Below are 16,315 nucleotides of genomic sequence, written 5' to 3' on the forward strand. Positions count from 1 at the left end.
CCCAATCAACCTAGCTATCTTCCCTGCCTTCTGGAAATATCTTAATTGGCCCCAGGTGTCTTAATTGACCTGGAGCAGCTGCCATTTACTTACCCTAGTAACAGGGATTTGTTTAGCCTGGGGCTAATATATCTGTCTCTCCCTACTTTTCTATAGCCATCTGGCCTTGCCCCGTCAAAATGGATACAAGTTGGGCAGCTTGCCGGTATGTCAGAATTATGAGTCAGGAATGCTATTCATTTTCACTGTTTTAATTTGCCCACTACTTTGCAGTTGGTTTGTGCTGTGGATGATGGTCAGGTAAAGGTTTACATGCCATTCCAGCTTTATCCTTTCCACTGCAGGACAAAGTCCTCACCGTACATTCCTCCACCACGCACAACCATATGGCTCCTACAATGGGAACTGGTGGAAAGGGGTCTTAATCTCTGCCACAGTTCTCTTCAGCATTAAACCTTAGCAAAGCAGTTCCATCCCTGGAGGTTTGGAATCACACTGACGTTATACTGTATGAAGCTTCAGAATCAGTGTTAGGAACATCTCCTGATCTTTTTTCCAAGTCACATCAATAGCAGTTGTGGGTGGACATTGACTCATGACCCAGCACCATACTTGGATCTGCTGCGACAGAAAGAGAAGACATGCTGCTGCCAGAGGCCACTGCTGGCCATCCCTCCACTCTTTGCAAGCAAAACTCCAAAGGAGGTACAGTACAAAAAAGTAAGATGGTTCTGGAGAAGCACACTCCTTGCTAGGAGCTGACTGAAGGGAGACTCCTTCATTTGTACAGTTGTCAGGTCAAACCAGGGGAAGGTGCTGGGAAGAGAAAACAGGCTGTATTATTTATGGGCAACAGCTAGCAGTTCTATACCTGTGATTTAACAAGATGGCTTTCTTTGGTCTAAGTCCTCTGTCTTAGCCCGTTGAGAAAGCAACGTGATTCAGAACCTTGTGTTCTTTGGACAAACCGCCCACAATGAGCAAAACTCACTGTGGTATTAATGGGATGATTTTGCACAAACTGGACTTAATGGACCTACTGCATACCCATAAACAAACGTATCCATCAGACCAGCCCCAAAGCAAGAGTGTCAGTGCCTTGCCATTGGATCGTCTTCCACTATCCATAAGAACAGTCCACTCCAGCATGACCCTCCAGCTATCTCTATATATGTTTGTACTATGCCCATCACAATGCGGCCCTGATCCTGATAGGGGCCTCTGGATGTTACTGCATTACAACTAATCAAACAATAATGCAGAAAACAGAATTAGTGGGGAGGGATGGCTCAAGAATTGGTAATGAGTTATCTAGTACTCCGTTCAAATCAAGCCTTCACTGGTGGTGACCAAAAGCATTATCACATGTGACCCAAGGATCTCTTGGCGCCCGCTGACAGAGGGCACAGGGGTACACAAGGTTTTACAAGGGTTCCTTGGAGTAGATAACTGCATAATTCGCAAGAAGGGTTCACTGAAGGGTGGCATATGAGGTCTCTACCAAGAGCCGGTAGCCCACTGGTCAACATAATCATTGTGAAATGTATGTATCTGTACTGAAAATTATGTTCGTCAGGTTTGGGAGTTAAGGCAGGTCACCAGGAGGTGAGAAACCTCTGACATGTTCCTTCCAGGCAGGAGATAATAGATGTTTCTCTCTCTTTCCGGGCATACTGAGCCACCTGCCACACAAGAGAGAAAGAAAGGGAAAAAAATAGATAGGAAAACACAATGAGCGGGAGGGTGTGTCCTATTTATGAATGAAGATAAAGCATAAGAATGATATCTCTTGTGGGAGCAAAAAGACACACAGGTTTCTTCATGTAGAAGGCACACTAACAGTGTTTTTGTCTTATGAAAAGGGGGGTCACAGCCAGCCTGGCTGTAAAGCACTGTGAGAAGAATTTCGGGGTAAGCAACATTCTACAAGACATGAGAATATCTTGCTAATTATCTCTAGAATGCATGTTATAATTTTATTTTATAGATAAGCATTTGTTTTCAATATTTCTACTTGCTATTACTTGAATCTCTATGTTTTATTAAATAAAGTGAGATTTGCTTATAGTAAAATCAAGTACAAAAGTACAAGTAGTGTGTGTTAAACAGAACCATGATCTGAGGTGGAACTGATGAGCTGGGTTGTACTGTTTCTTTGGAAGCAGCCAATCTGTGAATGTTGTAAGTGTCCAGTGGAACAGGGGCTGGACACTCCGGGGAAACATTCGGCGGGCTCGAGGGCTGGCATGTCCCAATCACTAACCTGCAGAGTGACAGTGGGGCCTGCGAGGCCTAGAGGGAAGTGTTTGCATGGCCCATGGAGTTGGAGGACTGGCCTATGGCTTCCTCACACTGACTAAGGGCAGGTGATAGAGAGGTGCCTCAGAACTGTGGGTACCACTGGGAAGTGACACACCATCCGACATCTGGTCAGTGCCCTATATGAAATGTGCTGGGATCTCAGATTGGTTCTTAGTGGACAGATCTTCTCGCATATGGCTTTTGACGGCACAAACAATTAATCAGCTGTCAGGTAAGTGATGTAGCCACTCTATCATGGCAACATGATCTGGAGACATCAAGCGCATCCATCCACTTATCAAGATGATAAAGAGGGCTGCCCGTAACCAGATGGTACTCTGTTTGTTCTGGACAGGTGACCACATAAGAAAAACCACCCAACAAATTAGCCCCCTTTTTGGCAATCTCTGCAGAGAGGTCAAGCACTGAGTGGGCCCTGGAGACTGAACTCCCCTCTCCCTCCTAGCACTTGTCCCTCAAAGGCACATTGGGAGTGAGAAGGAAACTAGTTTTGCCACTGCACCTGCTCTGGGGGGATAAAAGACAGTTCTCAGACTCTGGGTCTGTTCATTTAGCAATTTCCACCAACATTAAATTTAACTTAAATGTTTTAAACAAACATAAAATTGGTGGGAGCAGGCCAGAAGCTCCATAAGATTAAAGCCATACAAGGGAGCAGCGGTAAAGCTTTCTGTCTGTATAGTATTGTCGGAGGACTACAAAGCACTTTACAAATAAATAAAGCCTCACACCCTCCTCCCCCCATGAATTAGGTGAGGATTAACCTCATTTTACAGATGGGAAACAGAGAAAGGAAGTGACATCCCAAGTTCATACAGGAAGTCTGTGACAGACAGAAAAAATGAACCTAGGTCTCCTGACACCCCATTCTCTTCTCTAACTCTGAGTCTGGCTGCTTAAAAAGGATAAAGGAACATTGTTCATCATTTTCATTCAAAACCCAATTATAACTATATGTTGGCATTGGCAGGCTGTAGTCATGAGGCACCACACAGGGAGGGACGATATTCTCCAGGCTGCTAGTGTAGGTGGTGGTTCTTTAACAAGAAGCGGGGGGGAAACACTAAAACCAAAAGTTTTGCTGAGCACTGGGAATGAAACAGGAGAAGGAGTGGGAGTGCAAGGCCAGCAGCAGGAGCTACTAGACAGAGTAGAAATTATGTACCTATCTTGGGAGATCTTAAGAATTACAGACAAATGAACCACACTTCAGTACCAGTAAACTGGTTTAAATGACAGTTAAAAAGAACTATAAAAGACCTAGATTAACATGATATGTTAGGCCTAACCAGCACAACTTCTATAAAGAAAAATCATGCCTTTCTAAAGTTCTTTGAATGTATCGACAAAACTGTAGATGTGGATGACTTGGCTAACAATTCATTTGTGCTTCCAAAACCCTTCAATGAAGTCGCTGTAAATTAGAATCACAGGGTAAAATTCTGTCATGGATCAGAGAGTGGTGAAGAGACAGGAAAGAGTACAAATATATGATCAATTTTCACCATGCCAAAAATAGGATGCCCTAAGTTTCCATGCTGGAGCCAGTGCTTAGTATATTTATCAGTGATCTGTAAGAGGAACAAACAGCAAGCTGGCAACATTTGCAAATGACATGAAATTATTTTGGTTAGTCAACATTAGAAATGACTCAGTAATTTCAGAAGGACCTCGCAAAGCTGAGTGAATAGTAACATCATGGCAGAGGAAATCCAATGTTGACAAATGCAAGATAATGCACACAGGAAAGAGTAATATGAACTACTCAAAGTTGCTGGGTTCTAAATTACCTGTAACCACTCAGGAAAAACATTTCTGCTGTATGTGCAGTGGCCATAGAGCAAACAATGTTAGTTTGCATAAATAATGGAATGGAAAATAATGTTGACAATATTTAATGCCAGTTTTATAACAACATTGTAATAAATCAATGATACACCCTCACCCAGAATACTCTGTTCAGTTCTGGTCTTTCCATCTAAAGGAGAAAATATAGCAGAAATAGAAGGGGTTTCAAAGATAAGCAATGAAAGATTGAAAGGCTTGGAAAGATTTCTGTGTAAAGAGAGATTGATAATATGGGGACTGTGGTTTAGCCACAAGAGCAATAAGAAGGGACATGATAGAGGTATATAAAATATTGAACAGCCTAGAGATGGTGAATCATGTCCTCTCACATAAGAACAAAGCGACATTTGATGAAATTGGAAGGCCACAAATTACAAATCAATAAAAGGATTTTTTTTTTAAATGATGCATACTTAACCTGTAGGACTCAGTGCCACAAAATAGCATTGATGCCAAGAGCGTCATAGGATTCAAAACAGGATTGGACATTTAGATGGCTAAGAACAGACCCAGTTACATTAGATGTTTTTTCCCTCCCTCTCTCTCACATTTATTTATTTAAAGGAAGGGATATAAGCCTGCCTGCTTCAGAGCACTGAATGAGAGGTTAGAAAGAAACTCTCTCTATGGACAGATAACTCATAGTGAAAAATTGAGACTATTCTTGAACCTTCTCTCAGGCATTTGGTATTGGCCACTGTCAAAGACAGGATAGTGGACTAGAAGGCCCATCCGTCTGGGCTGTCTAGTAAGGACATTCCTGCGTTTTATCGTTTTACACCAAGTTGCACAACTGGAATAGGTCCTACATATCCCCATTGAGTAAATTCTTATCTCTAAAAACCGGAATAGAGAGGCTGGGGGCTCAGAGTGAGATACTAAGGTATTCAATGGATGGATTTCAGGCTGCTTGAGAATTGCCAGTATATTGGACTTTGGGCTGTCCATCCCTTATCACACAGGGTAACATGTTCAAAAGTGCCAAAGTCCCATTTTCAAAAATGACTTAGGAACTTGGGGGCCAAATCTCATTAAAATCAATGAGACTTCGGTGCTATTGAAAATTGACCCAGCACTCACTGGTGCATGACACGAAGTGAGGAGGGTGTGTACCGTATTCTTCCTCTGCAATAGGAAGACTCCTAGCTTTCAAATCCTGGGATGTGGCAAAGGTTCAGGGAGGATGGCCAAGTAGAAACATTTGAAGTTTGGCACTTTACTTACTCCTCTTGAGTCAGGGAGGAGACAAAAGTTTGGTTGACAAAGTTCCCACACACAAACCGTGGGCAAGAGGTCTTCTGCTCTGTACAGATGGGGCAGTGCTCAGGGAAACATACATCATTCAGCAACTTCAGTGCGTGCTGGTGGGGCAGGTGCCGCCACATACAGCTGTTCAGGGCTGCATAGAAAACGGCCTCCAACCACTTGCCAGTGACAGCAATTCTCTCTGCACAACAATCAGAGAACAAATGTTGTCAGTTACCACTACACATACTGATGTGAAGGAAACAGCAGAGATTTTTTAATGTCTCTTCCTCTCTTGTTCCCTATCGAGAAGGGTCAACGTGGCAACAGCACTGCAATGTGCTTATTCACAGGCCAAGGAGGAGAGGTTCAAATCCAGTAAGTAATAAATAATAAATAATAATAATAATATACTAGCTTATACCCGTCTAGCATGTAAAGCACTTTGCACTGAAATAAGCGGTGTATAAAAGGACCACTCACCCACTGCAGCTGTCCCTGTGGTGGAAAACAACGGCTAACAGTTTAGGACAGGAAGTTAAGAGGAATACCATATCCAGGTGAAGAGATGGGAGACTCTAGGGGTGGCAAGGCAATTCCCAAGTTGGAATTTAGTCAGGGTTGACACCAAAATACTGACTTGGTCTTGATCTACACTCCGTCAGAAGGTCTCCTAGCTCCTGTTCCTGGCTTTCCCATCTGAGAGTGCCAAGGCTCCTGCTAGCTCACTGAAGGAAACGATGGCTCTCAGGAGAGTCAGAAAAGAGTTCCAGAGGCATACAGCATACACTGTACACATGGAGAGAGGTCTTCTCCACAGTAATTGTCCTGACTAACAGTGGGGCACTGAAACACCTGCAAACTAACAAAATCAAACAAGTCAGAGATGGAAAAGATCTTTGGGGGTCACTTACTCCATCCCCCTGCCCATGCAGGATTGGTCCCCACTAGATATTAATTCTATGTTTTGTTCAGTCTAGTTTTATCTAGCCAGTGACAGCACCGCCAGCATTTTTATTAGGAGGTTTTTCTTCCATATTCTGCATTTCCAAACCATTATTCTCATTCAGTGCTGCTCAGATGAGATAGAAACTGACTAGCTATTACTCCATACCCAGCCCTGTTCATGACGCTTACTGGGGCTAGGACAGGCTCAGAATAGTGTGAATGTCAAGCAAAGACATTGTTTCTAACGCCACAGGAAAATGCCTGCAAAGTGAGGAGAAATACATTTACCTTTGGGGCTACAGGGACAGGTAGCCTGTATAACAATAGGGTCTTGGAGTGCAGCTATGATTGTCCCATTTGTCCCCCACATATTCTCTAAGTTTCTGCTAGTGCAGTGGTACTGTGGCCTCAGGATGGCACTGTAGGAAAGGAGTTGCTTCAACCTGAAAGCAAAGTCAGTCAAATAACTCAGAGAGGTATCTAGTGCCTAGAGAGTGGCACACCAAATGAGAATAAAAGTATATTTCTATAATACCATTCATTCCAAACTCTGTTTACAGCATCACTGAAATGCAGCCACCTCTGGGGTGCAAAGAAAGCAACCAGCCATTGCACTTGACAACATACGGGGATAAGGATAAATGTTATAGCCAGACACAAAGGCAAATCTCTGCTCTTAGGGTAAGTGCCAGGGATGGTCAATACCCACACAGCAGATGGGACCTTAAATGTTTAAGATCCTGTCTGAAAGAACCACATGCAGTAAAGTGCAGGGCACCAAATACACTAGTCAGAGGAGGCTGAGTCAATGCTGCTAGGATTCTAATCTGAGCATGTTAGAGCTGGGACATTTCACAGAACAGCTGGGACTTTAGCAGTTTTGTTTTGTTTTTTGAAGGAAGGGAAGAAGTGAGTCTGCTACATCCTGGTCCAATATTGATAGATCTTCCACCAACTGGGATCTGGCCCTTAATCCTTCCCTACTTTGGTAAAGTAACTTCCATATCCTGCAGAATAATAGAAGCCCAAGAGAAGGACTGGGTGGCTCTGGAGGTCAGTAATAGGACATTCGCTTTTCACTGCTACAGTCCTGGTTTAAATCCAGCCCATCTCAGTAGTTACTGAAGGCTGTTCCCAGGAAATGGCTGTTTAGCAGCCTGTGTAAAATGAGATTGTAGGTCTCAGCACTGTTCCTAGTGTAGATGTCTACAGCACAAAGAACCTTGTTACATTTGTCCCCTTGTTAGCCATCTCAGCAGAGCGTCCAAGAACTGAATGGTCCACAGAGACTGAACCTCTCCCAATAGCGTCACCCCAAACATTCAAAAATCCTAAGTCAGCCCCCCCCCACATTATGAAGTTAATTTAAAAAAAATCATGAATTTGTTTTATATAATATTTCACTTCTATAATGCTACTTTTTATTTCTGGCCTTCTGGATTTTGACCCCTTAGGGTGCATTCAAAACGTTTCAAGCTTTTCTCCTCAACCATGAGAGCTAGAAACTTACTTTTTTAAAAAATAAAAGCTGAAATTCTCATGTATTCATGTGACTCCCAAGGCAGGGGCTTTAAGAAAACCACCAGATATTGCGAGACTTGTGATAAAATCATGAGAGCTGGCAACACTGCAGCCCCCATGCCAGGTCAGGCACATTGGCAGTGCTGGCACTGTACTTGCCTGATGTGTGGACAAATCAGGGGATTTAGTGTGCTGGGCTGTCAAACCAGCACTGGTGCAATCAATACTACCTGGGCAGCGGGACAGCAGTGACCAGGCTGTACACAATGCAGGGTTCCCGGAGAGCAGCACGAATTCCTGAGCAGATGTGCTGTAGATGAGATGGGAGGCAACAAAGAAACACAATGTCGGCCCAGGCCACGAGCTGGCCATTGTCATAAAAACATTCGACTCCCAGCTGCTGGAACTCTGCTAGGGAAGACAAACAGAAAAGGCAATCATCACCTCAGCTCCAAGAGGTCAGGAGCAGCAGACAGTTAGCCTGCAACATCCACACTTGTGTAAGGTAGGGTCATGATGGTGTTTGCTCTCAGGCACACCTTGGTAAGGGGTGAGAAGCATGCATCACCCCAGCTCATAATGGGGCAATCCAGCTCCTCTCACCAGGTGGCCCTTAAGAGCTTAATTAGCAGCTACCCATTAACATTATTGATGCACAGCCCATGGTAGCCAGGTTACAGAGAAATGAGCCTCTGCGCTTGGAATAAATAGTCAGAAAATGTGGTTGTCTGGCACCATTTAATGAATATTGATTAAAACTTTAACTGAAGCAATCAGGATCTGGCTGATTTTCAAGATCTATAAAAAGCCATTTAATAACTCCCCCTCCCTCTCTGCCCCTTGAGAGGATTTTATTGTTGTAAGCATCTCCCTCCAGAACAGTTATCCTCTGTTCATCTTGGTTTATGTAACAGCTTTATGTGGCATTTGACATTTTGCATGCAATTATGATCTATAACGTAGTACAAGCACTCAATCCACCCCTTTTCACTTTGTATTTTAACAATTTGGAGGAAAGAGAGAAAGGAGCATCTTGTGCTACTGACCCTACAGCAATAGGCCGAGGAGAGTCCCTGGCAGTAGTGGCTTTTCAGATCAATATGGATATTGATTTGGAGAGCTATTTTAGCCATCATGTGAATATTTAACGCATAGGTCAGTTGGTGTTGCAGCCACTGAGCAAGGACGTTAAAAATTGCTGGGGAGAATTTAGAGTAGGGCAGCAAAAACAGTTAAGAGACTGATGGGACTGAGTTATGAGGAAAGATTAAAGGAGAAAAATATGTATCACTTTTCCAAATGATGGCTAAAGTGGGGGATACAATAAATCTCTAGAAATATTTGAAGGCTGTAAATCCCAAGGAGGAGTGCTCTAACGAGGTATGATTGGAATAATGGAGTGAAATTAAAAAAGGAAGGAAAATATAGAATTATCAACATTTCCTAATGCTGAAACGTAACAGCCCGTGGAATAGACTTTGGAAGGAAAAGGGTAAAAACTCCATTGATTGGGTCTAGGGCTGGTCAAGACGTTTACATCAAAATGGTTTTTGATGGAAAATTGGGTTCAGCTAAACAAAGTTTCCCACAAAAAGTGTCTGCTTCCTGCTGAAAGCATTGAGCTTTCATTTTTTGACAAAGTCAAAAGTTCTCTGTGGAAAAAAAATTCTGACCAACTCGAGTTGGGACACTGAAAGTGAGACCAGCCAAAGCAGGAGTGAACACATTATATGAGTCTTGCAGTGGCAGTGGTGCCTAGGTTAGATATGCTAGGTCTTTTCCTGTTCAAATTCCCTTGATTCACTAACGCTTACACAGAGTCTCTGGCCTCCTGGTGGAGATGTGGATATTCTGAGCCGAAATGTCACTCAGCTCCAGTAGTGCCCTGGCCAGCTGCTTTCCAATGTGGCCTCCACCAATAATCCCAACCTTCAGGCCTTCACTGCCCATGGATTCCTTGGAGGAAATCAGTGAAACCTTCCCACTCGCTTTCTGCCTGAGAAATGACACACAGAGCTGACATCACTCCTCCAGGAACTAAAATGTATCCATTACCCTGAAACTGCACTACACTGTCCTCCTTAGGAAAAAGACACTGACCAGATTTTCCTGAAAGGAGAGAAGACTTGTCCCATGTTTTAAAGGGTCAGTGCTATGTATTCATTCCCATTTTTAAAACATAAATCCTAGCACCAGCCAGCCCAAGCTCCAGCTATTCTTTTCCAAGATCTAAAATTCACAATGATCAACATCTATATTCACCTTAGATCCGCTGCTGGGTACCCACATCACCATAATCCAATCCTGCCCCACTTCTTAATTACGCCATACAACAAATAACCTCATCCATCCCTTATCATGTCCTCTCCTCAAATGCCCATGAAGAAAAGGAGAGTTCTGCAGCATGGACAGAAGGGTTACAGATTTCTAGTAGGAAGAAGTGGATTCCAGACCGGAGAGGCCCTCAAAGACACCTTGCTAGCAGCTCCTTCTCTTCTTTAACAAGGGGCAACTCAAGTCCTAGTGACCACACGTGCATTAATATGGCATGGGGAGAGGGGTGCCCCTTAGGTAATATGAGCACAAACCATTTAAGGCTCTAAAGGGCAAAACCAACACCTTTAATTCCACCCACTGGCAGCCAGTGCAGCTCACAGAGCACTGGAGTTATTACTCCCTGCGCAAAGCTCCCCATAATATTTTGAATTAACCACAGCTTCTGAGTGGTCTCACAGTATAGCTCCAAGTGATCTAACCCTGAGATGATAGAGACACAGAGAGACTTAAGATCCACATCCCAAAGGAATAGAGGGTCCTGTGGCACCTTTGAGACTAACAGAAGTATTGGGAGCATAAGCTTTCGTGGGTAAGAACCTCACTTCTTCAGATGCAAGTAATGGAAATCTCCAGAGGCAGGTATAAATCAGTATGGAGATAACGAGGTTAGTTCAATCAGGGACTCTGTTGCTTTTTACAGATTCAGACTAACATGGCTACCCCTCTGATACTTGATCCCAAAGGAATGGTCACACTCACCTTAGCCAGCACAGACAGGGAAACTCACAGGCTCAGGGGACTGGGAATGAGATATGGAGTCTCCCACCTCCAGGGCACCCAGCCAGATAGTAACCAATACACATCATTGCACTCTGAAGACTGTTCCATGACCCACGTTGAATCAGCTGGGGGTCTTGTTCTTGTGAAAAGGGCATCCACATCATAAAATATACCACTACATCTGGAACTAACTGGCTTCTTGTTGACAATCTTAGTCAAAGACCAAATGGGTCACTGAGGCTGAACTCTTCTCTCACTCCTCTGATTTCCACCAGGGGAGAACTGAGGTCTGTTGGTAAGGGGAAGTTTGCCAGTAGCTGCCCTTTTTCTGGGGCTAAATAGCGGCCTTCAGTCTCCAGGCCTGTCAAGCCAGCTCCTTTCATCAATACTGAGAAACATCAAAGGAAAGGATGCTTATTTCAGCCTTACCTGAGGGCATGGAGCAGCTTGCAGAAGAAGACAGCATGGGCACATGCATTCACCATCAGCCCCTTGCAGCGGCTTCTCAAACACAGCAAGGGCTGCTCACTTTCTTCCACCGCATGCTCAGACTGAAAGGACTTCAAATTCACCATGATATCTGACATCGTGGCCCCGCATGAGAACCTTCAGCAATGAGCAGCAGTTAGAAGAGTGGCCCAGCATCCATCAGTTTGACATTGCAGCCAATCCCCAGCTCCTCCCACAGAGCAGGGGTAGCCAATATACACCTAGTTCTACTTCAACAACATGACACACATTACCAGTAGTAAGGAGGAGCAGAAAGATCCCAGCATGGGAAGCAGCAGAGCCTCTGAGATAAAGCATTGCATGCTGGGATTATTGTTTCCATGGAGCTGCAATCTAATTCATTCTATGAAGTATAGCTGTGGCTGGCAACAACTGGCAAGCTGCTGACACAGCACTTGGAAGGGCGCTGTTTGGGCTGCTCTGCTCCTGAGCTACAAGTAATATGAAAACTAGAGCCAAGGTGAGTGACTCCAGTTTCCAAGTATTACATTTTTCATTCATCACCAGTCTGAGTTTTGTCAGCATTGTGTGCCCCACTTTCCCTCCCAAGCCTCTCAGGGAATGTGCAGCTCTCTTCCTTCCTTCTGTATCCCTCCCCTCAGCATGAGCAGCTGAACAGCTTTTAGGTCTCAGAATAGAGCCTGGTATTTTTGTTGCCTGAGGTCAGAGCCTCACCAGAGCCACCCGGGGTTTCCACAGGAATAGCATTCAGTCTCACTGCAGAGCACATCACAACACAAACCCAGGACACTGTAAGCTTGGGCCCTCTGGTGGTTCCCAATTTTAGACAAAGTTCTGAGCACCCTTGACTCCAAGTGAAATGAAAGTGCTCAGCATCTTCCAGGCTCGGACCCATATCAGGAAGTCACCATTTCAGTTCATTTGACAACAATGGGGCTTCTTTAGACATTGGGTAAACAGCTTCTTCAAGCCAGGCCACAGCCAGGCATGTTTCAGTGAAGCAGATAGCTTATTACACCACTTGGCCTAACCAAAGGCTGACCCATTCTTCTAATCAAGAAGGGCTGGAGTCAGTCATTGCTTGAGTGGCCAGTGGGAGGGGGGGCTGCTGAGCAACATAAGGCACTTCCTCCTCTCTTCCCGGGGCTGGGAACTGTTAACTGTGCCCACCTGAAACTGATCCCAAAAACAGCCCTGACTACACAAAGATAATATAGCAGGGAAGGGGCGTTCTTAAGGCTTTCTCTAGCACTTCTTATTCAGGCAAAATACCCACTGAGTAGGGGAGGCTGATTATGGCCAAAGATGCCCTCCATCTGCAGCGGGCCTGTAGCACCAAGCTAGACCCCAAGACTCCATTTATAAGCAAACTGCTTTGTTTATAACATCACAAAAAGACCGAACCTGATCCTGTAGCCATTACTCCCCCGAGTAGCTCTATTGACTCCAGTGGCGTCAGGTGGATAAAGGTGGCCTGCCTGAAGATCTAACACACACAAACCCCCTGCAGTTTCTACTGTCTGAATTTTGTATCTAGTCCTGCCCCAGCTGAAGTACTGATGACAAAACCCCCTTCGTCAAGCAGGATACAGTGCTCCTTGCTTGAGCAAAAAACCTCAGCAGCCTCCTAGATCTCCCACCTGCTGGACTCCTTTTCCCCAAGCTTCAGGTTTTCAACAGCAGGCCTCCTCCTATTCTGGAATCCAGTCAACTGAGTCCAAACAAGGGAAGTTGTCATGGCAATTGCTTAGTTACCAAATGTCCTGGTCAGAACCTTGCTGTTTGCCTACGAGGCACCAGAGCCCAGACCCTTAAGGGCCAGGACCACATATCTCATCCAACAGCGAATGGGAGAAAATAATAGTTAGAGTCATGAGTAAGGCTAAGATTTTGTCATGGGTATTTTTAGTAAAAGTCAGACAGGTCATGGGCTTCCATGAATTTTTGTTTATTGCCCATGACCTGTCTGTGACTTTTACTAAAAATAATAGGGTGGGGGGGGAGGGGTTGACTGAAGCCCACGTGGGGGAAAGAGAGCCCAAGCCCCGCTGCAGGAGGGGAGCAGGGTGCAGCACTCGCCATCCACGGTGGCACCTCCTTGCCACTCTCGATGCCCCTCACTGCAGCAGCTCCTCACAGCTCCAGGTGCCCCCTGCCACCCTGGAGCTGAAGGGAAAAATGTCAAGGAGGTTTCTGAAAGTCACTGAATCCATGACTTCAGTGACCTCCGTGACAAACTTATTCATAGTCATAAGCTCCTCTGGAGGCAGGAAGTTCACTCCCACCACATCAAATTAACGTGAGTAGCCTGACAGTTCTGGGTGCAGCTATGTAATCCTGACACCTAGTGGTTAGGTTAGCATTGGCCATTCATGGTATGCGCACACTGCAATAAAACACCCCCGGGGTGACCCATCGCAGCTGACTCAGGCTCACAAGGCTCGGGTTGTAGGGCTATAAAATTGCACTGTAGACGTTTGGGCTCCACCTGGAGCCTGGACTCTGGGACCCTCTCCCTCGTGGGTTCCCAGAGCCCAGGCTCCAGCCCAAGCCCAATTTACACAGCAATTTTATAGCCCTACAGCCCAAACGCCCCCCCTCCATTCTGCCCTCCGCGCCCCCCCCCCCGCCTGAGTCAGCTGACACAGGCCAGCCACAGGTGTCTTATTACAGTGCAGCTATACCCTCAGGCACCAAGCTCCTGTGAAAATTGATGCTAGGCAGGTGCTGGCAACATTTTTGCACTGGTTTCCTGTGTTCTTCCCAGAGCAAAGTGGAGGGGTAAATTTGGTACAGTAATTCTTTTTTGGGGGGGAGCTCTGTCTTAACATTTCTATGGTACTTTTAATTCCAAAAAGGCCAAAAGCATTTTACAAATTTCAAGTGGACTCTATGCAAGGATCACTTCATCCAGGGGATGGAGTGTAGCAGTTGTTTAAACAGCTACACAACAATATTACTCAACCATTTAGGACAGGAAACAAAAAAATGATTCTGTTCCCTACTGAAACTACCACATAGAGGAGGGGGAATTTAGGGAGAAAGAGTAGAATGATCCCGGTTGGAATTTAATGAGGACACCACCCTACTGGTTTTGCAGAGTGCCATGAGATTTGTAATGACCTTACATCTCATCAGAAACCCATCACCTCCTACCACCACTCTGAGGAAAAAGCACCCTAATCAATTACCAGCACCACTTCCTGCAGCTGGTAGGTCTCCCACTCCTATATGACCAGACTCAACTCTGCTTTGCTTGCAAGATCTGCCAGGATCAGAGCCCTGCCATCCCATGGTCAGATTTACTGTGCACGGCCCAACTGTGTGCTAAAGCCACCTGGCCCGTGCAGCAGGGTCCAGGTTACTGGTTGTCTGGCATGGCAGGGTCCTGGCTGCCTGGCCGCCGAGCCCCGCAGGGTCGGGTTCTGGGGTCAGGATTCCAGGATTGGGGCCAGGGCCGGCTCCAGGCACCAGCGCAGCAACTTGGTGCTTGAAGCGGCCCTTGTAAGGGGGCGGCACGTCCGGGTCTTCGGCGGCAGGTCCCTCAGTCCCTCTCGACAGGAAGGACCAGCCACAGAATTGCCGCCGCAGAATGAAGCGGCGTGGTAGAGCAGCCGCCGAAGTGCCGCTGATCGTGATTTTTTTTTTCTTCGCCACTTGGGGCGGCAAAAAAGCTGGAGCCGGCCCTGGTTGGGGCTGTCCACCTGGCCCTGCAGGGTCAGGGGTCTGCAGCTGCCAGCCAGCCCCGCACCCTGTTCCTGGTCCCACTCTGTGGATGGGTCTTTGGGCGGGAGGTACTGGGCATAGGAATCTGGGGAGGTTCGAGGGGGGGGGCATGCTGTGGGTCTCAACCTGCAGCCCAGGTAACACACTGTGGGCCACATATGCAGCCCACAATGATGAACAGGTTGAGAACCACTGAGATAAAGTCAGCCTGAGCCTGTCCCTTTTAACGGCCCATCCTGGCTCAGTCAGCTAGGCAACATTCATACCTATGTCTCTTAGGGTATGTCTACACTTACAATGCTACCCCGGCGCACTATAGACACTATCTATGCCAACAGGAGGCTTTCTGGTATCAGCATAAGTAACCCACCTCCCTGAGAGGCGGCAGCTAGGCCCTGGTCTACACTACCTAATTCCTAGGGTAGACATAGCTACCGCCTCTCGGGGTGGGGGTGGAGTACCCATGCTGACGAGAAAAGTGTCCCATCGGCATAGGTAGCATCTTCACAAAGTGGTACAGGGCGCAGCGCTATAAATGTAGACAAGCCCTAGGTCAACGAAGAATTCTTCCATCAATCTAGTGCTGTCTGTGCTGGGGGTTAGGTTGGTACGGGTACTACTCTCAGGGGTGTGGCTTTTTCACTCCCCTGACCAACATAGCTACAGCAATGTCAGTTCCTAGTGTAAATCCAACCCTTTGCCTGCTCTGAGAGCAAACAGTCCTTTTCCACCCACTACGTAACAATGCAGCATATAGGGGAAACTGAGACATACATAGTGGTCAGAAAAATATTCCCCAAAATTCCCACTTCATCATACACTTAAGATCAGGGAGGCACCCTGGAGCTGGACTCTGCCCTGAGACTGGCTGTTGGCTCCAACAGATAAATAACCACCCTTTTTGTGTGGCATTTGCAAGGCTGTGTGCGCCCCAGCAACACTCTCTGTTAGACATGCCCCTGCTGAGAACATCAAGGATGTGAGACTCCAAGGTTGCCACCCTGGATAAGCTTCTCCTTTAAGGCAAAATTACCCCACCAGTCACGTTTCTTGTGGCCCTGGGATACTCTGAGGTGCATCTCATGTGCCCACTTCTCAAAAGACGGGGCAACCCCTCATGATCAGGACACAGGGTGACAGTAAACCACTAGGGAAGGAAGTAAATAGGAGCCACAAG

General features: G+C 46.0%; 1 protein-coding gene across 1 annotated transcript; it reads right to left on the reverse strand.

Annotated features, from left to right (window-relative positions):
• Positions 1–235: 235 nt before the first annotated feature.
• NOXRED1 (NADP dependent oxidoreductase domain containing 1) lies at positions 236–13,289 on the reverse strand. The gene is made up of 7 exons (XM_005301652.4): positions 13,053–13,289; positions 11,371–11,547; positions 9,699–9,880; positions 8,115–8,295; positions 6,652–6,806; positions 5,395–5,617; positions 236–816 (listed from the first exon to the last, which is right to left on the reverse strand). The coding sequence occupies exons 1-7, from the start codon at positions 13,148–13,150 to the stop codon at positions 594–596; spliced, it is 1,239 nt and encodes a 412-aa protein (XP_005301709.3). The 5' UTR covers positions 13,151–13,289; the 3' UTR covers positions 236–593.
• Between the last annotated feature and the right edge of the window lie 3,026 nt (positions 13,290–16,315).

This window comes from Chrysemys picta, chromosome 4 (assembly GCF_011386835.1).
Source record: "Chrysemys picta bellii isolate R12L10 chromosome 4, ASM1138683v2, whole genome shotgun sequence".
NCBI classification, from domain to species: Eukaryota; Metazoa; Chordata; order Testudines; family Emydidae; genus Chrysemys; species Chrysemys picta.